At 43.4% G+C, this 20,297-nt stretch overlaps 1 protein-coding gene across 1 annotated transcript; it reads right to left on the bottom strand.

The window, feature by feature from the left end:
- Positions 1-11,885: 11,885 nt before the first annotated feature.
- LOC120436733 lies at positions 11,886-16,288 on the bottom strand. Its single transcript, XM_039607588.1, has 5 exons — positions 16,269-16,288; positions 14,982-16,186; positions 12,870-13,086; positions 12,019-12,666; positions 11,886-11,907 (listed from the first exon to the last, which is right to left on the bottom strand). The coding sequence occupies exons 2-5, from the start codon at positions 15,904-15,906 to the stop codon at positions 11,886-11,888; spliced, it is 1,812 nt and encodes a 603-aa protein (XP_039463522.1). The 5' UTR covers positions 15,907-16,186; positions 16,269-16,288.
- Between the last annotated feature and the right edge of the window lie 4,009 nt (positions 16,289-20,297).

Here is a 20,297-nt window from a genome sequence, read left to right as displayed (position 1 = left end):
GAACAGCAGCAGACGACCGATACGGGTCAAAGAGGAGTAAAGGTACATAGAGTTTACTGCTAGATTCATTTGAAGGCAGAGAGGCCCACAGGAAGTCAGAATATTGAACAATAAATAAATCAAACACTTAAACACTTAAACTTAAACACAGTTGAAGCACAAACTTCACTCTGGAGTTAATAAGGCCAGAAACAGCAGGAACCAGAGAACAGGATGAACATTTGATACTGAGACTGAAGCCTGTTTCACTCGATCATGTGACCAATGACGTTTCATACGTCTCAGTGAAACAATGGAAGTGTGGTGTTGGTTCATTAGTTATAAGGAGACATGAAAAGCTCGGTGTGTCCTCGCTGCCTCATAGTGTTGAGAATTGTGATGATGAAACCAGCTTCATGTTCTCTTAATGAGAGAAATCCCAGGATGTCCTATTGATCATTACTACTGTAAATGGCTTCCACTAAACTGCATGAGAACTTTTCACAAACAGTCAGTCACAGCCAATGTTCCCTCTAATTTTTCCTGTGTCTGAGCGAACGCACAAACTCCCTGAGCGATCCCTTGGACCACTGTGAGCGACATCAGACGTGTGCACTGTGGTCACGCCAGCATCGAATCCATCCAAGTTACATGGTTTATTAAAATCAAATCAAATTACAGCATTTACATTTATGTTAGACTACCTTTAATTAACTACTTTAGCCCACTTACAATGAAAATGTAAAAGAAATCTAGTCATTGACCTGTGTAGTATGTTAAGACTATTGGAAGTAAAAATAACTTGAACTCCGATTTCGAAAACACAACTTTCTTTCTTTTTTTTTTTTATAAAGCTCTGACTTGTATTATGAGTATGAGTCTGTGGTCTGGGAGAGAGTCCTGTAACTCTCTGTCTGCAAAATATAGTATATAATGGCCAATGCTGGGCAATTAATTATATAGTTACTCCTTCAAAAAAGTAACTCAGTTTAGCAAACAACAAAGTTTTTTGCAGCTAATTTTTTTTAATGCAGCCAATGCATTTTTAAATAAACATTTCAAACTATTTACAGAACAATCAGCTGTTCTGTATCAAATCTGATGCCACACAAATTATTTGTGCCACTCCAAAAAATAATTTCTGTCCACTATGAGATAAAGGAGAACAACCGCCTGATACCTGCAGGCCTGACAACAGGAGATGTATCACTCCTGTAACACCTGTAACATTCAGCAGTCGCCTCATTGTTCTGACACACACAACAAAACTATTGACTACACTACACACTAACTACACACTAACTACACAACATTTGCGCTAAACGTCGCAAATCTCTCACGTCTCAAAACACCGCCGTCACTCCTAAAACTTCCCCCCGTTTCTAAACAACTAGATGCCACGTTGCCATATCATTTTTTGATTGGTCGACACGGTACTTTTTTGGACGAATAGGAAAGGGGAGGTGGTGGGGTGTTTTTGCTCACAGGCTTTCGAGCCTTTTCCTTATAAAACGCCGTTTTTACCGTTTCTTCCCGCAGTAAATATAAACAACGGTAGTATTCAGGAAGAAAACCAAACATTGCATATATTTTTATCATAACTCTGCTTTTACGTGGCCCATCAACACAATTTAAAAACTGGTATAAAGTCCACACTTTTTCCGTCAACTGTTCCGTCTGTCATTAACGTGGCTTCACTCCACATCAGCCACGCCGCTTTGCTCGTTAAAACACCGGTGTCGGCACATAAGGACGCTGTCATAGCCTGTCAACCACGTTGATTAGCTGCGTATATACGAATGTGAATCGCATCATTGGCTGGACTATGGGATAAGGTGGCATCGTTCTAATCCCATACAGGAGCAGCCAGTCACTTACTGACTAACACTGCAAAACAAAATTGTTAAAGTTTTCATTTTAATTTCAATTCAGGTTAGATTTTTTTTTTTTGTGCGCAATGCAGATTTTCTGTGCGCAGAGACCGTGTCAGCAGTGCGCAATTGCGCACGCGCGCAGCTTAGAGGGAACATTGGTCACAGCTCCAAAACACTGATATTGAAATAACTGTCGTCTCACTCCACAGAACAAAGCTGTCATATCTGTCTAAGGCAGGTTTAGACAGATATGACAGATATAAAAGTGATGGATTAACATGAAAACACGTTTAAACATTTTATCGGCAAATGGACAAAATGCTGTAACACTTTCATATGTGGACAGCGATTCTCAGAATGAAAAATCTGTTGCTTTTTTATTGAAATTTGAATCAACAACAACAATTTGGATGCCATAACTGGCGCTGACAATCCTATCACATATCACTGGCCTGTCTTTAAGGTTTGGAAGCTTCAAATCTTTTTTCTGTACAGTCAAGACGAGGCCTCAAAAGCTTCACAAGGCTCCAACCGCAGCTTTCTAGTGAGATCTTTTTCCTGAAATGCTTTTATTTCTCCTGTTCTGGTTACATCCAGCTCTAAAGTACCATTCTTAGATTCTATTAGTGTAGCTTTGCATGAGTCACAGTTCAAAGTTATCATTGGTGCAAACCCTCAGCTCATGCTGTCGTTCTTTAGCATCTGTGGGAACTGAAAGCTTGTGCAACAAAACAAGCAAACAACCTTTATTTCAGAGATACACAATCATACAGAGTACAATATGTAGTGAAATGCTTGTGTCCAAGCGGACATGCAGCTGAGGCTGCGCCATCTCAGGGGCTTGGGGTTTTTTTTTTTAGCATGGGGGTCGAGCGAGGACACTTACTGGATACCACTGCCAGGGGCGAATCAAACTCGAGGCCGCTCCAAGGGTGTGCAGTCTTACAACTATGCTATCCAGCTGCTAATAACTTGATATTTAGCTCAATGGTGGAGAGCTTAAAAAGCTAGTTAGCACTTTGATTCCAATAAATCCAAAAGTTTTGGTTTGAAAATTTTAATGAAGAACTATTGGTAGTGAAAAACTGAAAAACCCCACTCAAATCTAAACTCATATTAATATAGATATATACATACATACTCTTCATGATGCAACAAATTTATGTTACTGATAAAGTAGAACAGTCAGAGTGCTAGCTTATTGGGGGTAGTGCCTTGAAAATAGCTTTTCCAGATTAGCCAAAATAAAAATATAAGAAAACCAACAAAAACTAGGAAATAATGTCATAACTAGCCAGAAATAATACATTAACTATTTACAGACAAGTGTGTACATTAAAACCAGGTGAGATAATCAAGAATTTAAATTAAAACATGTTTTATCAAAGACAGCACACAGTCCTGCTAACACCTAAAGGCTACGTCCACACTAATACTTTTTTGTTTGAAAACGCATCGTTTTCTCTCTGTTTTGACCTCCCGTCCACACTGAGACGGCACTTTCCTCAAGGAAAAACACAGCAATTTGAAAACGCTCTCGAAAACGTATACATTTCAAAACGAAGCTGTCCCGTCGCAGACACACGAAAAGGCAGACTTTCTAAAACGATGACGTATTTTAGTCATGTGATGCAGTCATGTGACCAAATAAACAAAGATAGCAGAGTGCATTATACAGCGGTTGTTTTGATTGCTCTCAATTTTGACTGCCCTAAAAAAAAAAGATGAATATCAGTCTGTACATGCTCCGGATAGCTTTTCTTCAAATTCTTTAATTCTCACTCGCTTTTGCGCATGCGCAGGACTGGAACGTAAGCGTTTTCATCCGTTTCAGTGTGGACGCACGACTCTGTGAAAACGACTGAAAACGCTAGTGTGGACGCAGAGCATTTTCAGATTAAAATGCCGTTTTCAAATCTATCCGGGCTAGTGTGGACGTAGCCAAAGTTTGTCCACTGCACTCAGAAACATTTGGTTTTCTGTGCAGCATTTGAACACAGAATAGTTCAGGTCTGTGATGAGGCCGTACTCATGATCAGGGTACAAATGTGGTCAAGGTAAAGGGTAAACAGATCAGATCAATAAGATTGGAATACTGCAAAGCCTTTTAATTGATATTGCTTGGATTATTTGGTTTCACGGCTTAGCAGCGTTTTGTTTTTACAAGCTGCAAAGTCCTCATGTTTGCAGCGCTAATTCATGAAAACTCCATTTTTATCTCATCCTAAATGATGAGTTTCATGTGAGTGGCATGACTTTGTTTTGTTTTGGTAGAGAGTGATCCACCTGCATTTTATTCATCAACAGATGACGTCAGTTATGGAGAAATCACCATCAGGACAAACAGCAGGCACAGAGGTACAGCTGCTCAGGTTTGATACTAGCTCCAAAAATGTGGTCACATGAAGGTAAAGGGTAAACAGATCAGATCAATAAGATTGGAATTATTACAGGACAGAGAGGAGAGGTGAAAATAGAAACAGTTTGCCTCCTGACATCTAAATTTTCTCCAATCTGTGTGTTTGTGTTCAGATCTTCCACCAGAGCCAGCGGTCATTTACTCCTTACTGAAGCTGAGCAGCTAGCATACTATACAGCTGGGTTGCTATGTTACACACCAGGTCCAGTTGACACAGTTTGACACTTCAGCTGGCTGAAAAAAGACAAACAAAGATGCATACTACACCACAGTGTAACCAGTCTGACCAGTGTGACCAGTGACATCCAGCTGGCTGCCAAACAAATCCCTGCTCTCCTCTCTATATTATATATTATTTATTTAATCATAATCTGTGTGTGTTTACAGTCATACAGCTGCACTGAACCAGTGATGAAGTGGAAATAAAACATTTTATATATAAAGCAGTTTCCCGGTCACTGATGCAACATCAGAGATTCAAAAAGTTTCTTACCTGAAGCAGAATTAACCAAGTTCAGCCTGCATGTCTGTAGAACTCATTTCTGTAAACAGCTGTAGCACATTAGCATATGCCACTCTTTTATTTTATTCTTTAGTCTAGCTTAAACTGACCTAGAATCATTTTAAGGACATCTTCAGACATCTCTTTAAACCTCTTTTGTTTGCAATTTCTTTGAAATTTCTCCTTTAACAGACTTCTCTCTGCTGAAACGCAAACAGGGGGGTCGAGGTGCTTTGGGCACATTGTTTGAAATGTGCCCAAAGCATCATTTCAAACAAGTGCCAATGAAATATGTTAATGACACAAATGCATCAAACTGCTTTGCCCAACTACAGCTGGATTTTATAATTAGAGGCACTGCAGCAAAGCAACAATCACACAATGTGTTGCTACACATGCACCGAAGTTCTTGACACGCTTCATTTCTTGGGCCACTTCTAAATAAATTCATGACATGGTGCAGTGTGACAGATATCAGAGGTTTCTAACAGAAGCAGTGACCGGCACAGACTCTCATCATGATAAAAAAAAACTTCTAGATCTAGTTTTTTTTATCATTATTTTCAAGTTGGGCACCTAGTTGTTTTTCTTTGGTTCTCTTTATTTATGCTTATAATAAGTCTTCACTCTGTTCATTAAATATGTTGCAATAATCCCCTGCTGTGAAGAACCACAGGAATGTCAGAGTGGGCTCTCGACTGTTTAACGGAAATTAAACCTCCACCACTCAGACGCTGCATGTGTCTTCTCATGGAAAACCTGCTGAACGGCTGCCAAAGAGCAAACAGCCAACAGTGGAGCTTTGTGTTAGGTGGTGGCCACATTATTCATAATCAAAACATTCAATGAGCACAACCTGATGTGTGCTTCCTTCAACGTTGTTTAAAGACAGGCTTACAAATCAGGCTTTTTCTTAGTTTTGTGCTGACTTACAAATAACTAAGGAAACTAAAAAATTCTGACAACATCTGGCAGTAAAACTTCTTTAATTCTAACTCAGAATAAAAGATAAAGTTGTCAGTGGCGTGTCTAGAAAATTTTTGTTGGGGGAGCCAGGTAGGGGCACAGATTTGGAGAAGGGTGGCAGATGTAATTGGCAGATAATGTTAAAAAAATTCTACCGACCGTTAATCATAATTCAATAACCCTGTAAACCTAATAACCAAATGCGCTTTTGACTCTTATTAGAATGAGGTTTTAACCACTACGGTGCAAAGTTTTTAGATACTGCGTTGATGAAGTACAAGAGATACAATCAGTGCTTTGTCAGTGTTTACTCAGCATTCAAGGACAGCAATATTTGCATAGTATTTTTACTGACATATAGTGCACATATGTTTTGGGCAAAAACATTTTTGAATATTAAAATACGAACATTTTTAACATACAATTGGCAAATTAGCCAATGCAAAACTTTATCTGCCTATAAAAAAAAGAAGATAATCTTCTCACAAACTGGTGTTTGATTTTGAAACAGGAAAAAAGTGGGGAAACAAATGAAAAGACTAACATCTGAATAAAACCTGAAAGCAAGTAAATACTTTCTATGCTGCCTTATGATAAACTTTGGTAATATTGATGTATAAAGAACAACACTGGCTGATGATGAAATACAGTCAGCTGGTATGGTGACACTGCCAGTGTTAACCTGCAGGGCTGGACTGCAGGTTCAGCTCAAGACGCTGTAGATTCCCGACAGTAACACTTTCGGTCCGCTAGTAAAACGTAGTTCTATTAATCTGCGCTCGTTTACTCTTGAACCGGAACCGGATGTAAGTTCCAAAAAACTGAATTTTGGAACTGAAATTGAATTGTAGAACTGAAACTGAATGGTGAGAATGAAACTGAAATTATTCGAGAGCTGAATTTTTAAAGGATAAAATGCAGTTTCAAAGCAAATGAATTCATTTTCAATATATAAAATTCAATTTCAATTTAGTGATGATCATTTTCAAACGATAAATTCAATTTCAAATTAGACTAATTCAAATTCAGTTTTCAAAAGCATTTATTCAAGTTACAATTCAGATTCAATCTGAGCAATTCAAATTCAAATTTAACTTATTCAAATTCAGTTTCTGATGGCACAGATTTCTGCCCATATTCTTACTTGGTGACATGTTTTTTCAGGTGTTTTCTGCTGCTTTTAATAGTTTTCACTTGACATACTTTACCTACATAACCCGCCAGGAGGTTACTGATGTTTATTCATTCATTCATTTGCTGATCAGAGAATAAAAATGATTACAAATCAAACAGTTATGATGCTTCCTGTGGAGAGAACAGAAACTATGTCTGTGGCTGTTCTGTTCTCCTAATCTTAAGGAGCTTCAGCTATTCCTTTATTGCACAGTTTAGCACAGGATAGGAAAAGTGAGTCAGTCATTATATGCAGTAAAAATATATAGAAAACAAGAGAGCAACACAACGCCCCCTGTTGGACATAGAACAAAATAAACCTTTATTGTCCCACAAATGAGACATTTATATTCGTAGAGCAGTCCCATATACATAAGCAACTGAAATTCATATACACAGATAAAAATGTAGGTAGATTTGTACACAAGTGTGGGTGGTGTATGAATGCTCCTGGTGAAATATACACTGTACAAACAAGCTGTTAACAAGCAATTAAAAACATGTGATCCGTTAATTAAACAGGTGATGAGTAACATAACCATGTTAAGCTGCATCATAGAGTCTGACAGCTGCTCCTTCCTACACTGTGGGTGTAAAAGTCCACTGCTGAACGAGCTGCTCAGAGCTCGTACAGTCTCATGCAGGGGGTGGGAGGTGTTGTCCATGATGGATGTTAGCTTAGACAACATCCTCTCCTCCCCAACCTGCTCGATGGTCTTCAGTGGACAGTCCAGCACAGAGCTGGCCCTCCTGACCAGTTTGTTGAGTTTCCCCCTGTCCCTCTCTGCCATTCCACCACTCCAGCAACCCACATTATAAAAGATAGCAGACGCCACCACAGTGTCGTAAAACGTTCTTAGGAGTGTCCTGTTCACTCTGAAGGATCTCAGCCACTGTAGCAGGTGGAGACGACTTAGACCCTTTTTTAAAGTGCATTTGTTTTCATGGACCAGTCCAGTTTGTTATTGAGGTGAACACCCAGGTATTTGTACTCCTCCACCGTTTCAGTGTCCAAACCCTGGATGTTCACTGGTGTAATAGCGGGTGGCTTCTTGCTGAAGTCAATCACCAGCTCCTTCTCTTGCAAACATGGTTCTGTTCACACCAGCTGACGAAGTCATTGATGACCCCCCTGTACTCCAGTTCGTTTCACTCCGACACCCGACCCCCAAAGGTGGTGAGGGGTCAGACAGAATGCTTTTGCCATTATGTAATCTGTAACGTCCACATAGTATGCTGATTACTGTGATTTTCAATGATTAAACTGTAGTAGAGACGAGCAAACAGATTGGCAGATCTGAGAAGGAAAACCTGTGTTATGAGAATGATTTTAACCTTTTATACATGATTGCATTTGAGCATATTAAAGAGCTGTGGCTCCTGGTCAAGTGAAGGTCAGAAACTCTTGGCGGGCGTTATGATCTGCCAATACACGGTGAGGAGGACAGGAGCTTTGAAAGGAATTGCAACACACCTGCTTACATGACATACGCCTGGAGTTATTTTTATCTTTTATTACTTATATTCTTTAGAGCTAAGATTTAAGTTTGTATCATTTATCACATTATATCCTTTGAAGTAAGTTTTAAGTTTCATTTATGTTTATTTTAAGTAAGTTTCCTTCATGGTTTGAGTATCATCATTTGAGTGTGACATTTAGTCTAGAAGCCACACATAGTTCAGCTGTGTATGAGCGCAGGCCTTATGTCTGGCTAGGGCGAGAGGTGTGAGGTGAGCCAGGGTGCAGGAGAGGTCATGACACATACATAGCATACACACACACACACACACTCACGCACACACATACACACCATAGTAGATTCACTGTAGTAGGTAAAAAGTTAAGATGTGTTTTTGCTGCAAGTGCAGAATTGTGCCGGCGTACCGTCAGATGCTTAGAGGAAGTGCACCTGATGTTCTGGGAGATAAGAAGGCGTACATGGTGCGACACCGGGATGGAGATGAGACGTAATGTTCTTTAAACTATGTTAGAAAAAGTTAACGGAACATTTTGTGGTTTGGGTTGACGTAAGCTGTACTTTGTCTGTTTTTGCAAAAGAGGGGGCTTTGTTGTCCAACCCCTATAAAACCTTCGTCTAATTATTTTAAGTTCAGTTCAATCGCTGACCTTGCCCAGCGTTGAGCTCCACGCGTGTAAACAATAAATCTTCGCTTTGATCATACCTTCTGGATCAGTGTCATCATTTGATGTTGAGAACCTCCGTACTCTTTTCTCCAATTTTTGAACCTTAACAGTGGCGGCGTCTGAGAACTTCATGAGTTATACTAAAACTTGCTGATGTCAGCATTGTTGTGTAAATGGAGTGTATTAAATTCATTTGTTTCTGTGCCTTTAAGAAGTTGTATGAAGTTATATTGAAAAAAGTATTTGTTATTTTTAATTGAACTGTTTTATGTAAACATCAGTAATTTACCATCTGCCATGATTGGAAAACACTGTCAACCTAGACTAGCCTCTGTTGTTCAGTTTATTAACGGACATATTAAAAATAGGAACTAGATGTAAAACTATGATATTAAATAACATTTAATACTTGTGTGATAGTTTGACCAGTGTGCATAACTCCAGTGTCTTCTGATTGGCTGCTTTAGAAATGAACAGTTATACTTGGATCCCTTTAACCTCTCTGCTCTGTGTTTTTCCTTTCAGACCAGAAAAACATCACAGCTGAGTCTGGACAGGACGTCACTCTGACATGTCGAGCTGCAAACAACAACTTCATAATTGTACAGTGGAGCAGAGCTGACCTGGGAGATGAATATGTTTTTGTGCACCGGGGCGGTAAATTTGTTCCAGATGACCAGCATCCATCTTTTAAGAACCGGGTGGGTCTGCAGGACAGACAGATGAAGGATGGAGACGTGTCTCTGATTCTGAAGGATGTGACGATTAATGACACTGGAACATACGAGTGTCGTGTTGTCCAGGAAGAGGGAGGACCTATGATTCTGATTAACAGCACCAACCTGGTTGTTGATCCTCCAGGTGAGTGAGTAGAGCTGAGTGTGTGTGTGATCAGAGGTGAAGCTGCTTCCTGGTTGTTGATGTTTGTTTCTAAAGATGTTGTTGATGAGACTTTGTAGAAAGCAGCTGGTCTGAGTGATGTGATCAGAGTGCAGTAGATAATGTCTGACAGCAGTTTGAAGAGGAAATGGATTCTGTTCTGTTCTTCACTCATCACCTACCTGACAGCTGACACCTCACACCTGTTTCTCACCTACAGGTCAGACAGGAGGACACACAGAGGATGGAGGGAAGGAGGATGGAGGAAAGAAGGATGGAGGAGAGAAGGAGGATGGAGGGAAGAAGGATGGAGGAGAGAAGAGTGGATCTGTTGGACTAATAGTTGGTCTGTCAGTTGCTACTGTCCTCATTGTTGCCACTGTTGCTGGTTTTTTGATCTACAGAAAACATAAGAAGCAGAAACAGGATTCATACGAGCCTCCTGTTGAAATGCACCATGTTTGAAATGTCTCAGAGCTTTTCAAAATGAGCTCTCAGTCTCCTGGTTTTGCACCAATTTCCCATCATTGTCACTGAGCACAGTAAAAAAAAAAAACTGATCTGAGGACGTGTTTATCATGAAAAGAGCCCAAAATTTGGTTTTCAGGGTTTTTCTAAAGGGGATTTGTTTCTGTGACTGAAAAAAAAAAACTGACTGAAATCCTGGATTCTCTTCTGTTCTTTACTCACCACCAGCTGACACCTTCTTCTCACCTGCAGGTCCTCCAGGAGGACTTGGAGGGTTTGTGGGACTGGTAGTGAGTCTGTCAGTTTTGGTGTGTTTATTCTTGTACCCAATGATTTGATCTCTAAAAGAAGAAAAGGAACGGTGCTGAATATGTGATTTCTGCTTCTCAGAGATCCTGTTAAAGTCTAAAGACACTGGGAGGGTTTCAGACTGTTTGAAGCAGGGAAACAGGTACTAATGGTGCAGAACTGACTGATGTGTTTGTGGATATGAACTCGTACATATGAACATACCTCAGGTTCATATCTACAAATTCAGGTCCCAGGACATAAACTTTATATTAAAGCTTTTAAAGAGTGAAAAATTTTAAATTTGGACATCTGTGTGTCAGGGTTTAGTTAATGGACTCAGGCGCAGACCGGGAATCCTAGCAGAGTTGACGGTTTATTTGTACACACAACACCGGGTGAGACTATTTACAACGTGCTGGAGGGAGGGGAGGGGGGTCCAGGGGTCCAGGGCATGTGAAGGGAAGGACGGGAATCAGACACACTCCGACGGCTCTCTCTTCTCTCTCCACAACAGGGCAACACAAATCCACTCACTCGTCCACACGATAACAGGCAGGCAGGGGAAAGGTCCAGGGGAGGTCTGCACACAGAAACTGGAGTTAACGGCAAACAGACGAAAGAAACTTCACAGAGTTCAACTCACGAACAGCAGAATGACTGACGCTGATAGCTCAACAATCCAGCGACGAGTGGCACAGCGCTGCTGTCTTAAATGAGCCTTGCGATCACCCCGATAGGCAGCAGGTGCGTGGGCCAGGGGCGGGAGCCCATAATGAGCACCGCCCCGGCAGGTGAGAGAGAAAGAGAGAAACAAAAACAACAAAACACATGTTGCCTAAAACAGGATCAGCTGGTGAGGCACAGGGACCATGACAGTACCCCCCCCTCAACGGGAGCCTCCCGGCGACCCACCAGGCTTACCCGGATGCAGGCGATGGAACTCCCGCAGCAGGCGCTTGTCCAGGACGGCTGCCCGAGGGATCCAGGACCGCTCCTCCAAGCCATAGCCCTCCCAATCCACCAGGTACTGGCAGCCACGCCCCCGGCGCCGAGAATCCATGATCCGGGTGATAGAGAAGGCCGGCAGACCATCCACGAGCCGGGGGGGAGGAGGGGGCCTGGAAGGCGGGCACAGGGGACTGGATTGGAGGGGTTTAATCTGAGACACATGGAAGACGTTGTGTATTTTCATGTTGCGAGGCAGTTTGAGCTTTACGGACACAGGGTTAACCAAAGCAGAGATCTCGAACGGGCCGATAAAGGTGGGAGTGAGCTTCTTGGATTCCACCCTGACAGGAACGAAGCGTGTGGAAAGCCATACCTTTTGTCCGACAGCATAGGCGGGGTAGAGGACCGATGGCGGTCGGCAAAGCGTTTATTGCGGTCCTTGGTGCGCAATAACGCAGCCCGGGTGGCCTTCCATACCCGACGACACCTACGCAGATGTGCCTGGACTGATGGCACAGAGTGTTCGCCTTCGATGGAGGGGAAAAGAGGTGGCTGGAATCCCAGAGAAGCTTCGAAAGGTGACCGGCCCGTGGCGGAGGTGGTCATGCTGTTGTGGGCGTATTCGATCCACGGCAGTTCCTCGCTCCAGACTGCCTGATTGGAAGAGGCGACACAGCGCAGGGCCGCCTCCAACTCTTGGTTCGCCCGTTCAGACTGGCCGTTGCTCTGCGGATGATATCCAGAGGACAGGCTGACCTTAGACCCAAATGAGGCGCAGAACTCTTTCCACACTCGGGATGTGAATTGGGGTCCCCGGTCAGACACGATGTCATCCGGAATGCCGTGCAGGCGAAAGACGTGATTGGTGAGTGGACGTGCGGTCTCCAATGCTGTAGGTAGCTTGGGCAGAGCAACAAAGTGAGCTGCCTTGGAGAAACGGTCGACGATTGTGAGTATGACTGTATTACCTGCAGATGGTGGGAGGCCGGTCACAAAATCCAGAGAAATATGTGACCACGGTCTGGTGGGCGTGGGTAAGGGATGAAGAGAACCTGAGGGTGGCTGGTTTGAAGCCTTGTTTCGAGCGCAGACTGTACAAGCGGAGACAAATTCTCTGGTGTCCCGGCTCAGGGTGGGCCACCAAAAGTAGCGCTGCAGAAAAGTAATTGTGCGATGTATTCCTGGGTGACAGGAGAAACGGGCTGTGTGTGCCCACTGTAATACCTGAGGCCTGACGGTTTGGGGAACGAATAGGCGCCCCGCCGGTCCGCCTCCTGGATCCGGCTCCGTTCTCTGAGCCTCGCGAACGGTAGACTCGATCTCCCAGGAGATGGCCCCCACCACACAGGTTGCCGGGAGGATGGGTGCAGGGTCCGCCAGGCCTTCCGAGGTGGAGAACTGTCGGGACAGGGCGTCCGGCTTGACGTTGCGAGATCCCGGCCTGTAAGTGATTGAAAAGTGAAATCGTGTAAAAAACAGAGCCCACCTTGCCTGTCTGGCATTAAGTCTCTTTGCTGATTGCAGATATGCAAGATTCCTATGGTCTGTCCAGACGACAAATGGTTGAGCAGTGCCCTCCAGCCAGTGCCTCCACTCTTCCAAGGCGAGCTTGATGGCAAGCAGTTCCCGATCACCCACGTCGTAGTTGCGTTCTGCGGGGGTGAGACGACGGGAGAAAAAGGCACATGGGTGAAGTTTACCATCCCTCTGTTGTGAGAGGACCGCTCCTACTCCCGTGTCGGATGCGTCCACCTCCACCACGAACTGCTGTGTTAGATCGGGCTGGACCAGGATGGGTGCCGAGGCGAATCGTTTCTTCAGCTCCTGGAAGGCTGATTGGGCAGCGTTGTTCCACTGGAAAGGAACCTTGGGAGAGGTTAATTGTGTTAAAGGCAGCGCTACCTTGCTATAGTCCCGGATGAATCTCCTATAGAAGTTAGCGAAGCCGAGGAACCGCTGCAGCTGCCGTCGGTTGGGGGGTTCAGGCCAATCCACTACCGCTTTTACCTTAGCTGGGTCTGGGCGTAGGTCTCCCCGCTCGATGATGTAACCTAAGAAGGCAACTGTGGACACGTGGAATTCACATTTCTCACCTTTAACAAACAACCGATTCTCCAGCAGGCGTTGCAGGACCTGTCTGACGTGGGTTTCATGCTCAGATAGAGATTTGGAGAAGATCAGGATGTCGTCGAGGTAGACGAAGACGAACCTGTTGATGAAATCCCTCAGAACATCATTGACGAGTGCTTGAAAAACTGCAGGAGCATTAGTGAGGCCGAACGGCATAACCAAGTATTCAAAGTGGCCAAGGTGAGTATTGAAAGCGGTTTTCCACTCATCGCCCTCTCGGATGCGAACCAAGTGATACGCATTCCTCAAGTCTAATTTGCTGAAAACGGTTGCCCCCTGGAGCAGCTCAAAAGCTGAGGTAAGAAGCGGGAGTGGATATTTGTTCTTGATGGTTATGTTGTTTAATCCACGGTAGTCTATGCACGGGCGGAGAGACTTGTCTTTTTTCTCGACGAAGAAAAACCCTGCTGCTACGGGCGATGAGGACGTGCGGATTAAGCCGGCGGCGAGGGACTCAGTAATTTATGACTCCATAGCTTCCCGCTCTGGTAGCGAGATGCTGTAGAGACGGCTTGTAGGCAATGGCGCACCAGGGAGCAGGTGGATAGCGCAATCGTAAGGTCGGTGTGGAGGCAACGACTGGGCCCTATCCTTGCGAAACACTTCAAGAGATCATGGTAAACAGGGGGTACCTTGGACAACTCGGAGGACGTGGGTGACTCTGCAGAGGAGGCCGGCGTGTGAGGCGGTGAGGCAGACTTAAGGCAGGTCATATGGCACTCCTCCCCCCACCCCGTAACGCATCCCTTAAGCCAATTAATGCTCGGGTTGTGTTGACGAAGCCAAGGGTGCCCGAGAACGAGCGGTGTCCGAGTGGCTTTGAACACAAAAAAACAAATTTCCTCGGAGTGGTTGCCAGACAGAGTGAGAATGACGGGCTCGGTGACGTGAGTAATGTCAGGTAGGCGCTGGCCGGATAAGGCAGTGACATGCAGAGGGTGAGGAAGAGGTTCCTGCTCTAGCTGAAGGCGGTGAGCTAACTCAGAGTCAATAAAATTCTGTTCCGCCCCTGAATCTATCAAAACCGTGAGAGTGTGACATCTGGTGTTCACTGAGAGCTTGGCAGATAGCATTAACCGTGGAGGAGATTTGTCTTGGCTGAGACCGCCCACCAGCACTCCTACCGTCACTGGTGGGCGCGACCTTTTGCTCGAGAGGGGCAGGAGGCAACCACATGTCCCTTGTGACCGCAATAGAGGCACTCACCGGCAGTGATGCGGCGCTGGCGTTCCGCGGCTGAAAGATGTGAGCCTCCTATCTGCATGGGTTGCTCTCCTCCGTCTGCGCTCTCTGCTTGCCGGGAAGAGCTGAGCTCCGATGAGGAGCCAGCCCTCAACTGCCCCGCGGCCTCCTGGGAACTGTAGTGTCGCGGCAGACGACGAGCTCTCAGTCGATCATCCACCTTAATGCAAAGAGCCATTAATTCGGTAAGAGAGTCAGGGAGATCTCGCATGATAAGCTCATCTTTCACCTCTTCACGAACATTGTTAAGCAGTGCACTCCTTAAGGCCTCCTGTCCCCAGCCTGTCTCCTCAGCCAGAATCCAAAAATCAATAGAATAGTCAGACATGCTCCGCTTACCTTGCTTGAAGTTTAGCAGACGAAGCGCGGCAGCCTCGGCGCCCGAGCCCTTATTGAACACAGTATGGAATTTTGACAGAAAGTCAGCATAGGAAATCCCGGGGTCCGAGCTAAGCACGACCTGAGCCCACTTTAAGGCCCGGTCCCGCAGCAGTTGGACAAAAAAGGTTATTTTGGCCCCGTCGTTATTATGGAAGCGCCGCTGCTCACGAAAAACAAGAGTACATTGAGCCAGAAAACCAGCACACTTGTCCCACTCACCCGTAAAAGGTTCTGGAGTGGGCAGGGGTCCATCTGAGGGTGGCTGAGGTGCCGAAGGTGCGCTCGCAACGGCTGCGACAGCGGCAGGCGGGGGCTCCTGGGGGGCAGGAACTGCCGGCTGGGGATTACTTTCCAGAGGAGTTAAGCGAGCGACCGCCTGCGTGAGCGCCGCCATTTCGTTATGGAGCCGCTCGAGCATTTGCTCATGTCGGGCCAGAGCAGCTCCCTGAGCGATGAGTGCTTGAGCGACAGGGTCCTGAGCGGCTGGGTCCCGACCCGCTGAGTCCATGCTGGCTGGATTGTTCTGTCACGGTTTAGTTAATGGACTCAGGCGCAGACCGGGAATCCTAGCAGAGTAGACAGTTTATTAGTACACACGACACCAGGTGAGACTATTTACAACGTGCTGGAGGGAGGGGAGGGGGGTCCAGCGGTCCGGGGCATGTGAAGGGGAGGACGGGAATCAGACACTCTCCAACGGCTCTCTCTTCTCTCTCCACAACGGGGCAACACAAATCCACTCACTCGTCCACACGATAACAGGCAGGCAGGGAAAGGTCCAGGGAGGTCTGCACACAGAAACTGGAGTTAACGGCAAACAGACGAAAGAAACTTCACAGAGTTCAACTCACGAACAGCAGAATGACTGACGCTGATAGCTCAACAATCCAGCGACGAGTGGCACAGCTGCTGTCTTAAATAAGCCTTGCGATCACCCCGATAGGCAGCAGGTGCGTGGGCCAGGGGCGGGAGCCCATAATGAGCACCGCCCCGGCAGGTGAGAGAGAGAGAGGGAGAGAAAGAGAGAAACAAAAACAACAAAACACATGTTGCCTAAAACAGGATCAGCTGGTGAGGCACAGGGACCATGACACTGTGGGGTTGGTGATGGAGGGAATCATTTAACAGCTCACAGGACTTGCACACTTATGAATTAAAAATGCATCACTTTAAGAATTAAATCTATTAAGTTAGATAAAGATGATGGTTTGGGATAAAATTGTTTACACTCTTTAAGCTCTGTTTCTTGGTTGTCATGGTGATGCATCCTTGGCAATGCCAAGTGAAACACTTAAAGTCATGTTGACTGTCATGGACATTTTTATAACTCCCTCTTTACAACTGTCTTTACTGTGTAAGGTTTCCTACATTTAGACAAACAGGGATTTTAGACTGTAAAGGTGAATTTTGTGCAGCTACAAATGACAAATTTTGTTTTATGAAAACTGAAGTTAATGCAGCAGTGACTGGAAAATGATTTGTTCTACAAAATAGACCATCTCAGTACCACTGACTTTATACCATTTTTCAAATTTGTTTATTTATTTCCTTCAGCAGGTCCTTCAGTGGAAAATTGGATCAGAAGTGTTACAAAAACCTGTGTTTTACATTTCCTATTTGTGAAACTTTTTCTTTTTTGTGTAAACCAACAATTTAAACAAAATTGGGTTGAGTGTTTTGCAAGATTATGAATGCTGTGATCTGTATAAAAAAAAATAACGTTGCTGTTTGTGCATGTGTCAAGTCAGCCATGAAATCCTGAAGGTATCAGAGTAAAAAAGCTGGTTTAGATTTCATTTGTTTGTTTCTCACCTCTCCTCCAAGAGATGCTGAAACAGTCCAGGTGTCTTTTTTCTGCTCAGATTTCTGGAGGAAAGTGTGCAAGGAAGGAGGAATGTTGTGCGACTTGTGTTGATTTGATCACTTATAGAGCAGCTTCACTCATGTACTGTCTGTGTTCACCTGTTCACATTTTTAGTGAACGATACATCAACCACTACCCGACTGCCTGGTGCAGAACTTTTCCCTCATTTGTTCCTTGGTTTAATTCTATTATTTGTTTGATTTTAATCTCCCCGTGAATCTGATGCACTGAGCCACTGATGTAAAGAACCAAAGAAATAAAAAACTGGACTGTTGACTGTTTAACAGTGATTTATTTTTGCATCTTCTCACAGCAATCCTGCTGAATCAGCACCAAAGAACACACAGCAAACCCTCTGAGCTTTGCTTCAGGTCATCATGTTATTCATCATCAGAGCGATCAGTGAGAACAATCTGATGTGTGTTTACTTCAACTCAGTAAAAGGCTTCTTCTCACTTATGTCCCTCTTTAAAACAGAGACATTTATCACACTGTGATGTCTGTTATCAGAGAATCAGACTGCACAAACCCCTCCAGTGTGTCTAAGGCCCACTGAGGAGCTCAGAAAGGACACAAGGAGAGAGGAGTCAAGGAAACAGTCTCAACAGATCGAGACCTCAGCGTCTCAGAGCTTCATTTTAAACTGTGGTAATTAAATAACATTAAAATACAACTAGAATACAAACAGTGCTTCAGAACTATTTATAAATGAGAAATTCTTCAGCATGAAGCTCTGAGATTGATTTTCAGGTAACAGGCAGAAAGACGGAGGAGATCAGGAGGCACAAATTAGAAAGAGTCCTCAGTTTTCCCGCCCCTGTGCAACAAGAGCCAATCAAACAGAAGCAGGAAACATATTAGCCTGTTTAAGTAAGTAAGTAAAAGTAAGTAAAGTAAAATTTTATTTATATAGCACCTTTCAAGATAAAAATCACAAAGTACAGAGGCAGAAAACAGACATTAAAATCCAAAACAAAACAAAATCAACCAAAAGCGAGTTTAAACAGACTGGTTTTTAACTGCTTTTTAAAAGACATGACTGAGTCCACAGATCTCAAACTCAAAGGGAGCGAGTTCCAGAGTCTGGGAGCCACTGATACAAACGCTCTGTCACCTTTTGTTTTTAACCTTGTATGCTGGACAACCAGCAACCCCTGGTCACAAGACCTCAGGGACCTGCTGGGGTGATAAGAAAGAAGAAGATCACTTAAGTAAGTTGGAGCTACACGGTGCAGGGCCCTATACGTCATGATTATGATCTTAAATTGGACCCTGAACTTGACAGGTAGCCAATGCAGTTGAATCAGGAGGGGAGTGGCATGGGAGTGTTTGTGATGCTTTGTCAGAAGCCTAGCAGCAGCATTCTGAACATCCTGCAGCCGTTCCAGGGAGGCATTACTTAAGCAAGTAAACAAGGAATTACAATAGTCTAAGCGAGATGACACAAAAGCATGAATAATCATTTCCAATTCGGAATGTGACACAATGGGACTCAGCTTAGCGATATTTCTTAAATGGTAAAAAGAAGAGCGAACCAAAGATTTAACGTGTGTGTCCAGCGTCAGAGCTGTATCAAATGTAACACCAAGGTTCCTAATGGAGGATTTAATATAAGAAGCAAGAGTGCCTAGATTTTTTTAACCACGAGGGAACAAATTTCTTAGGAGCAAAGACAATGACTTCAATTTCATCACCATTTAGTTGAAGGTAATTAACAGCCATCCAATCTCTAACGGAATCCAAGCAGGACTGCAAGATTTGGAGCTTAGAAACATCAGGTGGCCTAAAAGAGATATATAGCTGAATATCATCTGCATAACAATGATATGAAATATCAGAGAAAGAGCAAATAAGTTGCAGAAGAGGGAGTAAATACAACAAAAACAATAATGGTCCCAAGACAGAGCCCTGAGGCACCCCATAGGCAAGAGAGCTGACGGAGGATCTGAACTTAGAGGTAGCCACAGAGAAAGATCGATTTGACAAATAGGATTTAAACCATTTCAATGCGGTACCCGATACACCCACCCAGTGGTTTAATCTATCTAACAAAATAAGATGATTAACAGTGTCAAAAGCAGAGGTCAGATCCAGCAACATCAAAACAGTGCACTCTCCAGCATCATAATGCATCAAAATATCATTAGACACTCTAAGAAGTGCAGTTTCTGTAGAGTGAGCCTTACAAAAAGCCAGACTGAAATTTATCAAGAACGTTGTGTTCATGTAGAAAATCCGTGAGTTGCTTGGCCACAACCTTTTCTAAAATCTTGGCAATAAAAGACAATTTTGAGGCTGACCGCTACACTTTTCATAGTGAATATAAATCTGTTATAAAAATGTGGAATTTGATCTATGTTGTTAGAATGTAAACAGCAGAGAAAAAGAAAAGATAATTTTATAGAAATGGATAAATTTCAAAAGTTGATTCTGTTCATCTGGACGTTTCAGTTGGAAAACACTCATCCAAGTGACTTCTGCAGTGAAACAGGATATAAATGAAAGGGATGAGTTCTTCAAAGAGTCCTACTTCCAGGCCTCCTCCTGACACACTGCTCTCCTCTACATAAGTATGGAACGCCAGGACTGCCATAATGAATTAATTAAATACACCATTAAATAATTAATTAAATGTGTCAATAATTAATTAAAATTGGAATTAATTAATTAAATAAATAGTTATGACACATGTAATTAATTAATTATTGACACATTTAATTAATTATTTATGTATTTCACATTTTAATTAATTATTGACACATTTAATTAATTAATTATTGAAACATTTAAATAATTATTTATGTATTTCACATTTTAATTAATTATTGACACATTTTATTAATTAATTATTGAAACATTTAAATAATTATTTATGTATTTCACATTTTAATTAATTATTGACACATTTTATTAATTATTTAATGATATATTTATTTCATTTTGGCAGTCCTGGCGCCTGGCTCTCATCTTGAATTAATTTTATCTGTCAGCCTCACCCATCAAACTCAGGGGCGGGGTTAACGCTGCCCGTGCAG

Source organism: Oreochromis aureus, unplaced genomic scaffold (assembly GCF_013358895.1).
Source record: "Oreochromis aureus strain Israel breed Guangdong unplaced genomic scaffold, ZZ_aureus HiC_scaffold_100, whole genome shotgun sequence".
NCBI lineage: Eukaryota > Metazoa > Chordata > Actinopteri > Cichliformes > Cichlidae > Oreochromis > Oreochromis aureus.
Note: the sequence above shows the minus strand (reverse complement) of the source record. Positions and strands in the feature narration are given on the sequence as shown.